The sequence below is a fragment of the Siniperca chuatsi genome, linkage group LG16, assembly GCF_020085105.1.
Source record: "Siniperca chuatsi isolate FFG_IHB_CAS linkage group LG16, ASM2008510v1, whole genome shotgun sequence".
NCBI classification, from domain to species: domain Eukaryota; kingdom Metazoa; phylum Chordata; class Actinopteri; order Centrarchiformes; family Sinipercidae; genus Siniperca; species Siniperca chuatsi.
The window spans coordinates 12,417,759-12,432,542 of NC_058057.1; the positions used below are offsets into that span (position 1 = coordinate 12,417,759).

Sequence of the window (14,784 nt, forward strand, 5' to 3'; positions counted from 1 at the left end):
ATAAATTTTTCATATTAAAAATGATACCAGTATTATCGTGAACGATATAATATGGCACACCCCTAAATTATATATGAGAAAGAACGGCAGCAAATCATCACATTTGAGTAAGTGAAACCATCAAATGTTTGCCATCTTTGCTTGAAATTGACTGAAACAATTAGCCGGCTATCAAAATAGTTGCCGATTACTTTTCCATCGATCAACTAATCATATCAGCTCAACGTTTGTCTGCTATAGTTTCACTGAATGCTGAAATTGTTTTTAATCAAACTTACTGTAGGGTTCAAGTGGTTAAGGCTCATGTCAGTTTAAAGAGGTGGATTAACTATTGCAAGTTATAAGGAGAATGACACTAATGAGTTTATTCTTTACAACATTCACCTTTGTACTTTTCTGTTTCGCATGCTTTATATGACTGTTAGTGGTTTTCTTGCTGTGACAACCCACGGATGTCAAATGTTTTGTAGAAAACATGACTTGCTGTTGTTGATTTGTTGTTTCTTGCCACTAATCTCCTCTCCTCCTCTTCCTCCTCTTCCTCCTCTTCCTCCCACTTCTCCTCCTCCTCCTCCTCTCAGGTCAGTGTGTTGGAGCGTCAGGTGATAGATTTCCTGGGCTACCAGTGGGCTTCCATCCTGACCAACTTCCTCCACATCATCGTTGTCATCCTGGGCCTGTTTGGCACGATTCAGTTCAGGCCGAGATATGTCACTGGGGTGGGTTCTACACACACACACACACACACACACACACACTCATTAGAAACAGCCATTTTACACATCCTTTGCCCTACATTTATCAACAGCCTCTAATTAGCCTATACTCAGCTCTCTACATTAAATAGCAAGGACTGAATAATATTGGAATCTGTTACTTTTGTTACATTGGAGTGAAAGTTTTTCAATTTAAAGTTTTGTAATTTGTAGGGTTCACAGCACTGCCAGCCATGAAAATTGTACCATAGTCACATCTCACGATTAACTGCACTTTGTGTACAGAACAATATAACATGTTTAACAACTGATTATCTATTATATGTTGAAAGCATTTCATTCATACATAGAGAATGCACTGTAAAAAGCAAAGCTGCATGTATATAACAAGAAATATGACCTTCACATGCGCAGAGAAAATTAAGGAAGAAGATTCAAATAATGAAAGGGAATGAAAGTTTGATCTAAGCTTATAAATTCTGCCTTATTTCTATCATTCATTCATTCTTTCCTGCTTATAACTCCCTTTTTACACACATACACATGCACAGTCCTGCTTTCTATTTTCTCTCCCTGTCTGGTTTGATTCAGGTGATTGGTTGCACTCTTCGCCGCTGTTTTTGTGTCTCTGCATCTTAACGGCATCAAAAGTGAAGCCCACCTCTGTCTTTTCTCTCCATCTCACTCGCTCTAAATGCAAGACATGAACATGCTTTTTTAATTCTCCAACAAAGGCCTGTCAGATCCTGTCTGCCTCTCACTTTCTTCTCCCTTACCCTGTTTCTCTGCAGTACGCAGCCTGGCTGGTCGCGTGGATGACCTGGAATGTCTTCATCATCTGTTTTTACCTGGAGGTTGGAGATCTGTCCAGAGTAAGAAAACATTTCCTTGGATTACTTCTACATCCTTGTCAAGTCTTCTAATGTACCACTGTAACTTCAGTTATACTAAGACACAGCATTGTTGCATGCAGGATTTCTGGAGTTGGAGTATGGATCACTAAGGCCCCATTTACTTACATTTAGTGTCTCATATCAAAATTAAGATGCAAGAATAAAACTGGCAGTATTCTATATTTTTCTTATACTCAACATATCCCATGAAAAGACCAAAACCAGCAATGAACTGACCCCACTAATAAGTATTGTTACCTGTGTATCCAAAGCCTGATATAGCTAATGCTATGCTAAAGACTCCCATTGTTGTCCAGAAACTTTTAAAAACACTCCAATGAGCCGCATCTTTGCACTGTAGTTTATTTTGAGTCTATTCCACATACACCATCCTGCTGCCATTAATACTGACTAGTGTGCCCAATGTGTATTAATCCGCAGCTGAAAATAGTTCCCCATAAATGCACTTTTTACTCCTGTTTGAATAATGTTTGTTAAAAACTACAGTACTCAGCTGTTTTAAAAATAAAAATAAACTGCACTTTCATTCAAATTTATCCCCAAATTTGCCAGATCACGAATCTTATTTTATCCGTGAAGGTTTTCCCATGCTAGATGGAAATCTGGGTAGACCCTACTCCAGTCCAGAGGAGGGTGGTTTAGTAACATTCAAAAAATTATACAAGAAGAGTAACTTTTGCTAAGAACTATCCATAAACTAACACAGACCCATGGATGACTCCCCTGAAAGAACCATGAGCGAGACAAAGGTTTTGTCTTCACATGCACTCTCTTACACGTTCTCTTATCTGTACGGCTCACTGCTCCCTGAAGCTAGACTGTTGTCTTTTTGATATGCTCTCTGCAAGCCGGTGTCTGTACTCTGCAAAGATCATTCGTGAAGTAAAAGAAGTGCCGCTCTGTAGCGCCACTCTACGATCACGAGTGGAAGGCGTGTAGTTGTGTAGTTCATAAACACACCTTCCTGTGTGATAATAGGCTGAGGAATGACGTCCCTACTTTGACCGCAAGTGCTGAAATCGCTGAGACGCTTCTCTTCCTGTCTCTTCTGACAGGAAGGGTCACATAATTTCAGTGTAATTTTAGTGTAACTTCAGCTGCTGTAATCACTAAGGGCAAGACCCTGTCAGGGGCTGCTTCCACAGACTGCTTACTGACACAGTTACACTTGAGAGGAGTAAAGATTAGGTATGTAAGGTAAGGTGCACCTTTTCAACATCTGGTTAGAATGTGAAAACATTGTTGGGATTCAGGTAGGGCGGATTTGTTTTTTAGCAAAATATCAAAGATATTTCTTAATATTAATTAAAATTATCAAAATTATTAATATGGATTAATAATTACGGGGCACCACCCTGGAATCAGGGACCAATAACTAAACGTGGGAAAACAGTTTCAAAGGTGGCTGTCCACTTAAAAATGCTGATATTTAAGGTACAATCTTACATTAATAATAGTGGACAGTAAAGGGTGAACCCGAGCACTGACCGTCACAACCAGCTGTTAATACAACACATACACAAGGTACAATAGCATTTATTTAACCTTAGTACTGATAATCAATAACAACCACTATTGTCTATTGTGTGTGCCTGTGTGTGTGTGTGTGTGTGTGTGCACGTGGGTGGTCGTGGTGCATAGATCCAAAATGGTAGGCAGGCCCGCAAAACTCAACCAAAGGGGAGAGCCAAAATGGTCCTCAAGATGGCGTGGAGCGGAGCTAGTTAGTCTACCACGCTATCTGGGTCGTTTGAGGTGTGTCTGTAAGTGTGCATGTATGTGTAAAACGTACACAGAGTAAGGCACAAGAAAACTCAAATGCCGTGGTAAAGCACAATAGCTGTCCATTTATCACACAGGAACCCAAACTTATCATCACCATCACCCATCATCAACTGACTCGTGATGATGTGTGTATAATGAAAGCATGTCAGTTCTTTACATTGTTAGTACACACTGATATACATATGAGACATGAGTTTAGGTTGTTCAAGTCTTTTCAGAGTCAATTTTTAAAAGTTAGTTCTTTCTGCAGTACAGTTAGTTGATTTTAAATACAGATGATCAACTTGGACAATTAATTAGGGCCAATCAGCGCTTCCATAAACAGAAGAAATCAGTTGATGGGAGTGCTGATTATGGCTGATTACACTCTGTGGTGTGGTGTTGAAAAAATTGTAGTTTCCCCACCACAATTTGCTCTAAATTACTCGTTCTATTGGACGGTTATGTAATATGTCTGCTACCAGTTTAATAAATCGCACAAAATTGCAGTTATAGCAGCACATATCATCTATCCTAATCCTCATCTTTTTGGTATTTCCAGCTTTTCGATCATAATTACTGTTAGCTTGGACTGAAGCATAATTGGCGCATATTCCTCCGCTAGTTTTCCTGTTCCCTCTGGTACTCACTCTTCGATACACTCATCCCCAGTCTGTCTGCTCTTCCCACACACACACACACACACACACACACACACTGTGAGCCTTGTTAACTTTTGTTGCCGTCCAAACTATGGCCAGAAGTTTTATAGTGAGTCAACAGTCATATAAAATCCCCCTACCTTCTGTCTAGGAACCTGCAGCGTCATTGATCTCTGATTTTAATGATATTTACACCTCTCACCGTCTCCGAGGCCTGGTTTTAACAGTTACAACAACCACTACAGCTGGGAGCACAGGGAACTGCTGTTTGGGTTATGTCTTTATCATATTGAAAATACAAGCCTGTCTGCCATTTTGAAAGGATCAGGAGCCAGTTAGAAACATCTGAAAAACCTGCGTAATAGTGGTTCAAAGGTTAATTAAGTAGAATAAAATTAAATATATCACCAAATGTATCATTTATATTTTATTATAAAATGATATGAGTCTAAGATTTCTCTTCATTTTATTAGAAAAAAGCCCTTCATTAAAGGCTTCAGCTCTCTACACTAAAATCATCACATCTGGTTCCTAACGAGGGTGAAGCAGCTAGTTAATTAGCGACACCTTTATCAATTACCTGCTGACCAATCAGAGAAAAGCACACTCGAACCAGATGCTAAACAGCTTGTTTTTATGACGAGAACAGTTTGAGTGTGCTGCACTCAAGGGCACACCAACCTTGACCCAGTTACTGAGGGAGAGGGGAGTCGCTTCCCCCCCTGCCCAGATTCACCAGCTGTTGTATGAGATACAAATCCATCACCTACCATTCCAGGGCTTGTTTACTGACCTGAGGGCTATTATTACAATGGACCACATGTAAAACAAGTATGGCTATGTCTGTGATTATTGCCACTCAGTTCAGAACCAGGAAACTCCCCAAAAAAATGATGAAACCAGATTTATGCTCTGTCTGGAGAACTGCACAATTTCAAACAAAGAAGGCTGCTAAAACAAAGAGCATCATTTTAATATTGCAGTGTTAATTGCGTCAACAAAAACTGTGACGAAAAATATTCATTGACAATGTTTTTTTCACAGTGAAAATGAAACTAAAATGAAATAAGTGACCTCTGAAAACGAGAAATATATGAAATTTATTACAATGGTTTTGAACAAATAAAAATTCAACAATAATGTAAAGACATATGAACAAAATGACTGTTTTAATGCAAAAGCAATATTCAGCAATCTGCATGCATCTGTGGAATGAGACATTATGCTTTCGACTGGTTAAACAGTATCCTCTGCCACCTAAATTTGTCTCATTTTCAAAGGTTGCTTGACCTGTTGCGCTAATAAGCAGCATCTTACATTGGTAACAGTAAGTCTCTGTCAGTAGTGTCAGCTAACGTTACAGGTTACAGGTAAGAAAAATTTAACAGAACTATATGCATCTACAGTTTCTCCTACACTTTCCATTAATATCAAAAAATGCAAGACATCTCTATGGCCAATATCTCCAAAACTCTGCAACTCACACCAAAACAATCTACAGTAGATGGATAAATAGCACTACAGGTAAGAGGGAAAATATGTATTTTTGATTTTGGGGTGAACTGTCCCTTTAATACTATCCAACGTTTTAGCTACTCGTCTCGAGCTAAACCCAGGTAAGTAACAGTATTTTAGTGAATACTAAACCCCAGCATAGACTAGAACAACACCTGTAATCACTGTCACAGATCACACATCTGAGATGTGATAGGCATTCGAATTCTTAGTGGACACAATTAAAAAAATACATTAAAAAAAAGACAAACCAGACTTAAATGTCTTTACTATTCGTTAACTAAAATTAGACTAAATTTAAATAATCAAATGACTAAAATGTGACTAAAACTAATGTACATTTTCATCAAAAGACTAGAACTGAATCCAAATCAGGTGCCAAAATTAACACTGTACTCTAAGAAGACGAACAATAACTCATTATTCTCAGTATTTGATAAGGGTAATGATGGTGTGCTCTGTGCTTCAAGAATACTGTGATGTAAATGAAAATCTTCTAATCGCCGTCTCTATTGCTTCCTGATGCTGCTTCTCTCTTTCTTGGTCTCTCTTTCTCCCTCCTCCTGTGCCTCGCTCCCTTCATCTCCATGTAATTCATCCCTCCTCTCCCTCTGCTCACCCTATAATCAAGTCCTTTTCATGTTGTTTTGCAAAGTGCCATGTGAACCATGCTCCTCTTCCGTCTTGCTCTTCTTCACCTCTTCGCCTCCTTTACATTCACTCTCTTCCTCTATATTTCCAATGTCAAGACTCGAGGAAATGTGTCCCTGTCAAGATGGCACTGCTATTTATGGTCAATAGGAATCCATAGTGCAGGGCTTTATGTATTGGCCAGTACCGAGTGCCAATTTAATACATTACTTTATACACTCAGGCCATTACTTTGAGGTCACAGGACAAAAGTGATTGTGACAGACTCAGTTTTTCTTCATTACAGAGATCTGACATCTTTCTGTGCATGAAAGAGGCAGAGAATCTTGTGCCATATTATCAGTGACTCTTGGATTTGTACTGTAGCTTTGATGTAATTCTCCAGTGCCAACACCCTGTTTTATCCACGAATGGACCTGATATGTGCAGCCCCAGTGCCAGCAGAGTAAGTTTAACAAAAAAAATTTCCATACATTTGGATGTTGTATTAAAGAATAGAAAATAGTGCACACAAAGACAACAAATCCATTCAACTCTTCATGGTGACAGATATGCTTCTTGTGCAATGTGTCTGTTTAAGTGTGCAGAACACTCCTGGCAGACTATTTGATGTTAAGCAGGTAAACTGAAAGTATTTCTGGTGTTTTGTGGCATAGTGCGAGAAAGGCAGAAAGATTAGGGTTGTAGAGGTATGAAATTTGCCAAACGCCTATGACATTTCTTCTTGATAAGGAAAGTAAGCTCCAGACAGTGAGTGGAAAGGTGGGAGAGACAGCAAGGAGGGGGAATGCGTCAGAGTTTGTCAGCTCAGTTTGAAGTCCTGAAGTCAGGCGGCCAGATGGACAAACAGACAGATCATCAAGCTTGAGATAATGGTAAAGTGGCTTTGATGAGACATCATTAGCGTTAGAGTTAACAGGACATTGTGAGAAGCATGTTGCATGTCAGTGATGAGTTGCTGACATTGTCCCACGCATACAGTAGGGCTGTAGCTCAAAGTTGGATGTATCACTTTTTTAATTCATTTTCAAACAAATGCAACATCATCTGGTAAGGTACAGCTTTGGCCAATCAAACACGTGCAAGCAGTCATTCCCAGTACATAATGCTGTATTTTTACTTTCTTGCAATTGTCGCAACAAAAGATAAAATGATTGTCACTATGATAACTTTCAAAGTAAAATCTTGTGAATTGGATGGGTCTGTTACTGGATTGCATTCATTGTCTCGCCGGTACCTGAAGTAACACACCCACACCAATGCAGCCCCATGCATTTAACGCAAGACTGTTTTCAGTCTGAACGTCCACTCAGACTTCTCATTTATATTGACTTAAGCTTGAGCTGAGTTGAGCTTGACAGGTCATTCTTGACTTGGGTAAGAATTTAAAGGGGTTAGTGTATTGCACTTCCATAAAGTTGGGGGACTCGTGAGGGACAGATTAAAAAAAGAACGGCCCAAGCCGAAATAACCCTGATGACGTCATCAGCATTATCTCGGCTTGGGCCATTGCTGCCAAGTGGATATATTTTTAATCGTCCAGGTACACACAAAGTATGCACACAAGTACTCGCATAACAGCTGTTCATCTTGTTGAATGGTCTAACAGCGTCCTTCCCATAGACTGTATAAAATAAGTGGATGTAGCCACCGTGACGTCACCTGTTGGTTTATAGACTACTGTTTTGAAGCCTCGAGTTTGGTATTTTGGCCGTCGCCATCTTAGTTTTTTTGGAGCCAAAAGTGACCATATTTGGCCGAGAGGGTGGAGCTAGCTAGCTTGGTTAGCAAGGTGCATCCGTAATTGACGTTAACTGTGATATTAATTGGGGACGCAAATTTTGGCTAGTGAATAACAGGCTTAAAACTTTACTTACTGGAAAAAATTAACAGCCAACTCCTTAGAGTGTCTTTTAGTACAACCAAACACTGAACAAGACATTTTTAGGCTACTAAAATGTTATTATTAACTTTCATGAACTGAAAACACACTGTCAAAGTTCTTAGACGAAAACACCGACAGCACCCAAAAACTAGTTCACGGCTAGTTAAATGTACACAGTGCAGTAGATACACATTGCCTCTGATTGATTATTATCTATTTTATTATCTATTGTCTATTTTACTCTAAATGGGACCATAATTTACAAAATGAACATCATGCTGTATTGAAGAAGACTTGAAACTAGCGATTGAGACCATAAACTCATTAGGAGCATGTTTACTGAGGTAATAAATCAAGTGAGAAGTAGAGTCATTTTCTCATAGAGTTCTATACAATCTGCCTTCTTTTTGCAACCCGTGGAGTTGCTCCCTGCTGGCCATTAGAAAGAATGCAAGTTTAAGGCACTTCTACATTGGCTTCACTTTTCAGACCTGGAGGTTGCCTCTTGGTCCTTCTACGCATCCCCCCACACTTTTCTGACGTGGCTCAGAGAGAGTATTGCGTCTTGTCCCTCTCTATTATGGCACGCTTCTTGCTCCGCCTTCGAGTGTGACCATTCTGAGCAGCTATAAACACTTTTCCCTCCAGATGTGTTCGGACAACTCGTTGTACAAACTTGCTGGTTTCAAGCGCAGCACCTTTAGAATTGCTTATTTGGTCTGACAAAAAAATACTGATTATTTAATTTTTTGCTAAGCACCTGATGGAGGAATTGCTTTATCACCAGTCTTATTATGACATGTTTGCCTTCTCAACCGTTTGTGTTTGATGGAACTTCCTATCTAATTGTATCTTTGCCTTCCATAAGGCCCCTGTAGAGCCCCAGAGGCAAGATAAGGTGTACATCCTGTCTTGACAGTAATTTGAGTTTAAGCCTGAGATTCATACCATATATCAGTCTGTCCCACTCCCATCCCTCCTGTCACTCGTTACTGCACTATCTAATATTGCAGCAGTGCCATAAAATTTATCTTTAAAAAGATTTCTGATGTTGCATCCCTGACAGATTTGGAGAGGAGCCTGTGGAGAGAGAACTGTCACCATGTTGTAAACACACACACACACACACACACACACACACACACACACACACACACACACACACACACAAACTCTTAGACAGCTAACTGTCAGTAGTCCACTGTGTCATATAAGAGATGCAGCCACCCCCTCTGGGCGTCAAATGACACACAGATACAGACGCATAGATACACACATACCCTGCGCTCAGCTGTCAGTCATTTACTAAGGGGTGCTGTGTGGGAGGGTTATACCCCATGCTTTTTTGCATACTATATGTGTGAAAGTGTGTGTCTGTAAGTGTGTCTTTGCATGTGTTGGTGTGTTGCTCTGCCAGTAGTTGGAGAACCTGCCATTCACTATATCAGTCAGAAGAAAACATGAGGGACATACACCTGCATATGTGCACACACAAAATCCAAACAATCTCAAAACAGTGCCATTTTGAATCCCATATCCGTCCAGGCGTATAATTTCACTCCACAAACACACAATGGAGCAGTGACAGAGAGAGGGAGGAGTGACTGCAGGGAAAGTGGTAAGACGAGAGATTAAAGTGAAAGATGGAAAGAAGAGAGAGGGGGAGAAACAGAAACTAAAGAAGACTGAAAGATTGGGGGTAGAGAATCGAGGCATCAGGGGCGGACAGAGAGACGGAGAGGTTTAGACAGGCGAAGGTGTGATAGGAGCTATAGAAGAAGACGTGTGATGGGATGAAGCCACATGTGAATCAGTATCCCTTTCAAGAGAGGAAAGAGAGAAGAGAGGGGACACAAGTAGAAACACAGAAAAAGTAAGAGCAACAAAAGCTCTTAGGACGATAGGATCACTTATCTAAAAATATCAAATATGTCCCTTTCATATCAATTTCATATCAACATCAATAGCTGCTGTTGTCAGTGCAGGGTGAGCATTTTACTGCAGGATAAATTGTAGAAGACAAATTGAAAACCACCCAATTCATCCCCAAAGAAAGTAAAAAAAAACAGATTGCTGGGGCCAGTTTGAATGCTAATAGTCACATAATTTTACTCCCCTCAGTATTCATTCAGCACTGCCGATTGAGACAATGAATGAGAGGATCCCACACATTTAATCGTAGACGTTCTAGTTAAAACATCCACCCTGATTCACTGAGTTAATGCATCAACCTTGGCTGTGTTTGATCAATGGATGCATTTGTTGAAATCATGGCATGAAATTGCCTTTTTTCATCAACACATCTCTAGTGGGACATTCCTACCAGCCAATTGAGCCCTGAGCTATTATTACTGGTGATTCGATTTGATTATTCATTGTTACTGTATAGTTTCATGTGCAACGGCAAGAGTTTGTTTTTACTGGGTAGAATAGAATAAGCTGATTGAACACAGATTGGCTGTATGCCACAGTAGATAATGGATTTGACTGACTTGCCTGTCACAGTCAAACATGTCCCAGGGTTTGGATGGTGGCTGGTGTTAATTTCAAGCCCTGATTGTACTGAATTTACCCTGGCTGTGTTAGCAGTACTGTTTGTTTTATTGTACATGGTAGAGGAAACTGCTAAACTGCCTATACTGACTTTTATTTATAAAAGCAATTGTTGAAATCTGGGAACATGGCAATACTGGGGCAAGAATCATGCATGTTGCACTGCATCGGCAAGTACAGTATGTCAAAATTAATGTTTACAACCGATAATTTTACCGTTCACCTCCATTTTCTCTAACTACATATGTTTGGCTTACTCTAGGCTTTGGTTAATATCTGTATGGTCGTCTGACTACTCATGTTTCTTACCCTGTCGGACTTCCTTTTAGCGATATCGCCACCTTCCCAGATGCCTCATTAACTTGGTCTTGTGTAACATTTTCTTTGTTACACAAGATCAAGTGTAACAAAGAAGTATCAAGTGTATCCTTCTAGTATGTAAGTCCTATGTTTCTTTAAACATGCATTAATTGATGTTTTGGGAAGCTCTACAATCTGTAAACACTATATTGACATATTATTACCTTATAAAGTTAGTATGACTAACAGAGCAACATTAGGATTCATTTGAAGATGTATTTCTGGCCAACCAATGAATGTAAGTCCAATATTCACTCTCATATTAGCTCTGTTTTGGTCTCCACTAACTGAGTGAAATATCTGGCTTTTTAGCGGCTAAATGCTCCAATATGTTCACCAGCTAGTCGCTAACTGTGTCTTGTTATTTGCTGGGCAGATAGCGTACCGTCGTTTTTTGTTTTTCTTTTAAGAGTAAAGCAAACAAATAGCTAAAAGACACTAAAATGCTCCATTGAGCTGAGGGGACTGAACAGTTGGGTGATAATTCGGCTCATCACTACGAGCGACACCTTCCACATAAGACATAGTCCATCACCCCATGCAATTGTGGATCCCACCTGGTGTACGGGTATAATTTGCCCACCAATCTGAAAGATCAAAGGAGTTAAAATGGTTATGTTGAGGCATTTGCTTAGAGATGGTAATAAGGTTTGGAGTGGTTAAGGTCAGGGTTAGGATCTGGAACGGACTTCATCTCTACCCACCACCCACCCCCCAGCACATACGCACATACACACAAACAATTCCCTAACCAATCTAATAGGAGAGAAGTGCTTTAGGCATTACGGGTTAAGGCCTCATCTAACACCCATGGGAAATCACAGCAAAACAATGTAGGGAGATGCACCGTGACTGATGATACTGGTGTGAAATAACACAGACAGAGTGACATACAGAGAGACAGCAGAGAGAGAGAAAATGAGACTAGAACCACAGATAGAGGTTAAGTTAAATAGAGTGAAAAATTGACTTTAGAGAGAATAAAGCTAATATTGTCCCCTCCCTAATTTTCTGCCCTTTAGTTTGATGATCTACTGATCTTTCTGGTTGCCTGCTGGATGGAATATCTGAATATCTGACTGACTGTTGTTGTCTGTCAGTATGTCAAACTGACTGTTTTGTTTACAGTCTGTCTTTCTGCTTCACTACATGACTGCTGGAGCTTGTATTGTATGTTAAAAGGTGTTAGATAATGTGTGAGTCCATATGTGTTATAAAAGGTGTGTGTGTTTGTGTCCAGTGAGCATATGCTGAAGCATTCGTGGGGAAAAACTGGCACTCCCTCCCTTATGCCCTCTTTCCATCCATCCATTCATCCATCCAGAATGTATGTGGGTCTGGAGCATAGAAAATGAAATTATCTCAGTTGCCGTGAACTAAGTTACTTAAGGTGTGTATTTTTTTTTATTAACTTAGAACCAATGAATTGATACATTTGGTAATATCCAGTTCAAACAGAGTCCAGAGACTGGACTGAACATATGCATATCCTGAAAAACAGCGTTAATACATTACAAGTTTTGTTAATTTCACATCTGCTTCGATCAGAATTGGACACCATGTCGCTAAATTATTCATGTCCAAGTGGCCCTTTTTCTTATTCTGCCACAGTTTAGAGCTTTTTTTGTTGGAAACACACAATTTTTGCTAGATTGTCCGTGTTTTTATTTTGATCGTTAAACTACTCATAAATTTAGCTCCAGGTAGCATTAAAAGGGTATTACTCCATCAGACCATCAGAGAAAATAACATTTTCACTGTTTTTCCCCCTCCATCCCTCCATCTCTTGGGAGTGGAAGACAAAGGAAAATAGAGAAGTGGCAAATTGAGGGGAAATTGTGTGAGAGAGAGAGAGAGAGAGAGAGAGAGAGAGAGAGAGAGAGAGAGAGAGAGAGATTTGGACACCACTCAATTACAACATACAAAAAACTACACATACCTTGGCCTCAACATAAGCTTCACAGGAAGCTATAACATGGCTGTGAAAGATCTGAGAGACAAAGCAAGAAGGGTTTTCTATGCAATCAGAAGAAATTGCATAGAAAGACACCAAACAATGCCTGTAGAGCAGAAGTCGGCCAATACCCCCTCATATTGAAAATACAAAAAAGACCAATTCAGTTTTACAACCACCTAAAAACTAGTGACCCCCAGACATACCATCACACAACCCTAACCTGCCAAGAGCTAAAGCCAGAGAAGAGTCCCCTCAGCCAGCTGGTCCTGAGACTCTGCCCAGACAACCTAACATGCCCCAGACAGCCTCAGGACCACAACAGCAACCCAGTCTAGTCCAGTCCAAACCAAATTGTCAAGCAACAAAAAGAAAACTGTATCACATATTGGAAGGAAACAACAAAAACACAGACTAAATTAAAACGTTATCTGACCCTAAAAAGATACTTCACATTAGCAAATGATCTGAGCACAGTAAAAAAAATCCTAAACTAAGAGAAGTCCTGACTATGTACAGACTCAGCGAGCACACTCTCGCTATAAAGAAGGGTCAACATAGACAGAGCTGGCTGCCAGAGGAGTAGAGACTCTGCTCCAAGTGTAACAGTCAGAACTACACTTCCTCACATCATGCTCTGAAAAATTTACATTTTCCCAATATAATAAAAATACCCCCTGAATTTGAAAACACAACAGACATAGAGAAACTCCCATATTTACTTGGAGAAAATCCCAAATGTGAAATGATTGCAGCAAAATTGATCACCTCATGTCACGACCTTAGGACAGCCAGTGGAACCTGAGAAACACAACTTTATGACTTAATTTTTAATTGTTTATTATTATTATTAATATTTTGTACAAATCAGTCAGCCTGGTTGGTAGGCCCATAATTTATATGGCTTATTAAGACCTGACTAAAACATTCTTCTATTATAACCAGGTTATATATATGTTGCTATATATAATTTAGTTAATTATAATTCTGTAAATACTTTAACTATTTGATAGTTTTTAATAATTATTTGCTCTTATATTGATACTGATACTGATACTCACTACGTGATGGAGTGTACACAACCACCCAGACCCTCCACTGTCCAGGTACTGATACACACACACACCAATAACAACACACACACACAAGCACACTAACTTCCATAGTCTTTCACAAACACACAGGGCAAATGTTTGTAGTTTTTTTTTCTGCTATTTTCCAGATTTTATTGAATTTGTTTCTTTTAATCTCATTATTACTTGACGCTTTGGTAATATTGTCTTTGTTACACTCATGGCAATAAAGCATATTGATTTGATTTGATTTGAGAGAGAGAAGGGAGAAGACAGAAAGAGAGAAAGAGGTGGATAGAAAGGCAGGGGAAAAACAGATGTGGTTCATTGAAGCGGCACTAGCCCACAGTCAGAGACAAAGACCTGAGACCATGAGTGCATGATCCTCAACTAGCACACTGGAAATTATAGACTGTATGTGTGTGTGTGTGGGGGGGGGGGGTAACAGGAGAGAGCGAGATTAGAGACACAGGGAGAGGGGAGGAAATATGTGGAGGAAAGATGTGGAGAGACAAACAGTCAGAAATGGTGCTTAGCAAGGCTCACACACGTACACATGTACACACACACACAGTTAGAAATATTAATACAACTATTTTTCATTTGAGGTTGGAAGCCAAATAGCCCATTCATCACCAGACAGATTAATGTCTCAAGATTATTTTGGAACTATGGCTTCATCATCCTGGTGGGTTAAATGCTGCAATGCTAAATAAATTCCACCATGTAAAATCAAT

The 14,784-nt window shown here is 39.7% G+C and overlaps 1 protein-coding gene across 1 annotated transcript in view; it reads left to right on the top strand.

Moving 5' to 3' along the window:
* nkain2 (sodium/potassium transporting ATPase interacting 2) overlaps positions 1-14,784 on the top strand; it is an 81,194-nt gene that overhangs the window by 38,599 nt on the left and 27,811 nt on the right. Inside the window, exons 2-3 of the mRNA XM_044169683.1 lie at positions 582-719; positions 1,508-1,588. Coding sequence (XP_044025618.1) covers positions 582-719; positions 1,508-1,588 — 219 coding nt within the window. The remainder of the gene's footprint in view (positions 1-581; positions 720-1,507; positions 1,589-14,784) is intronic.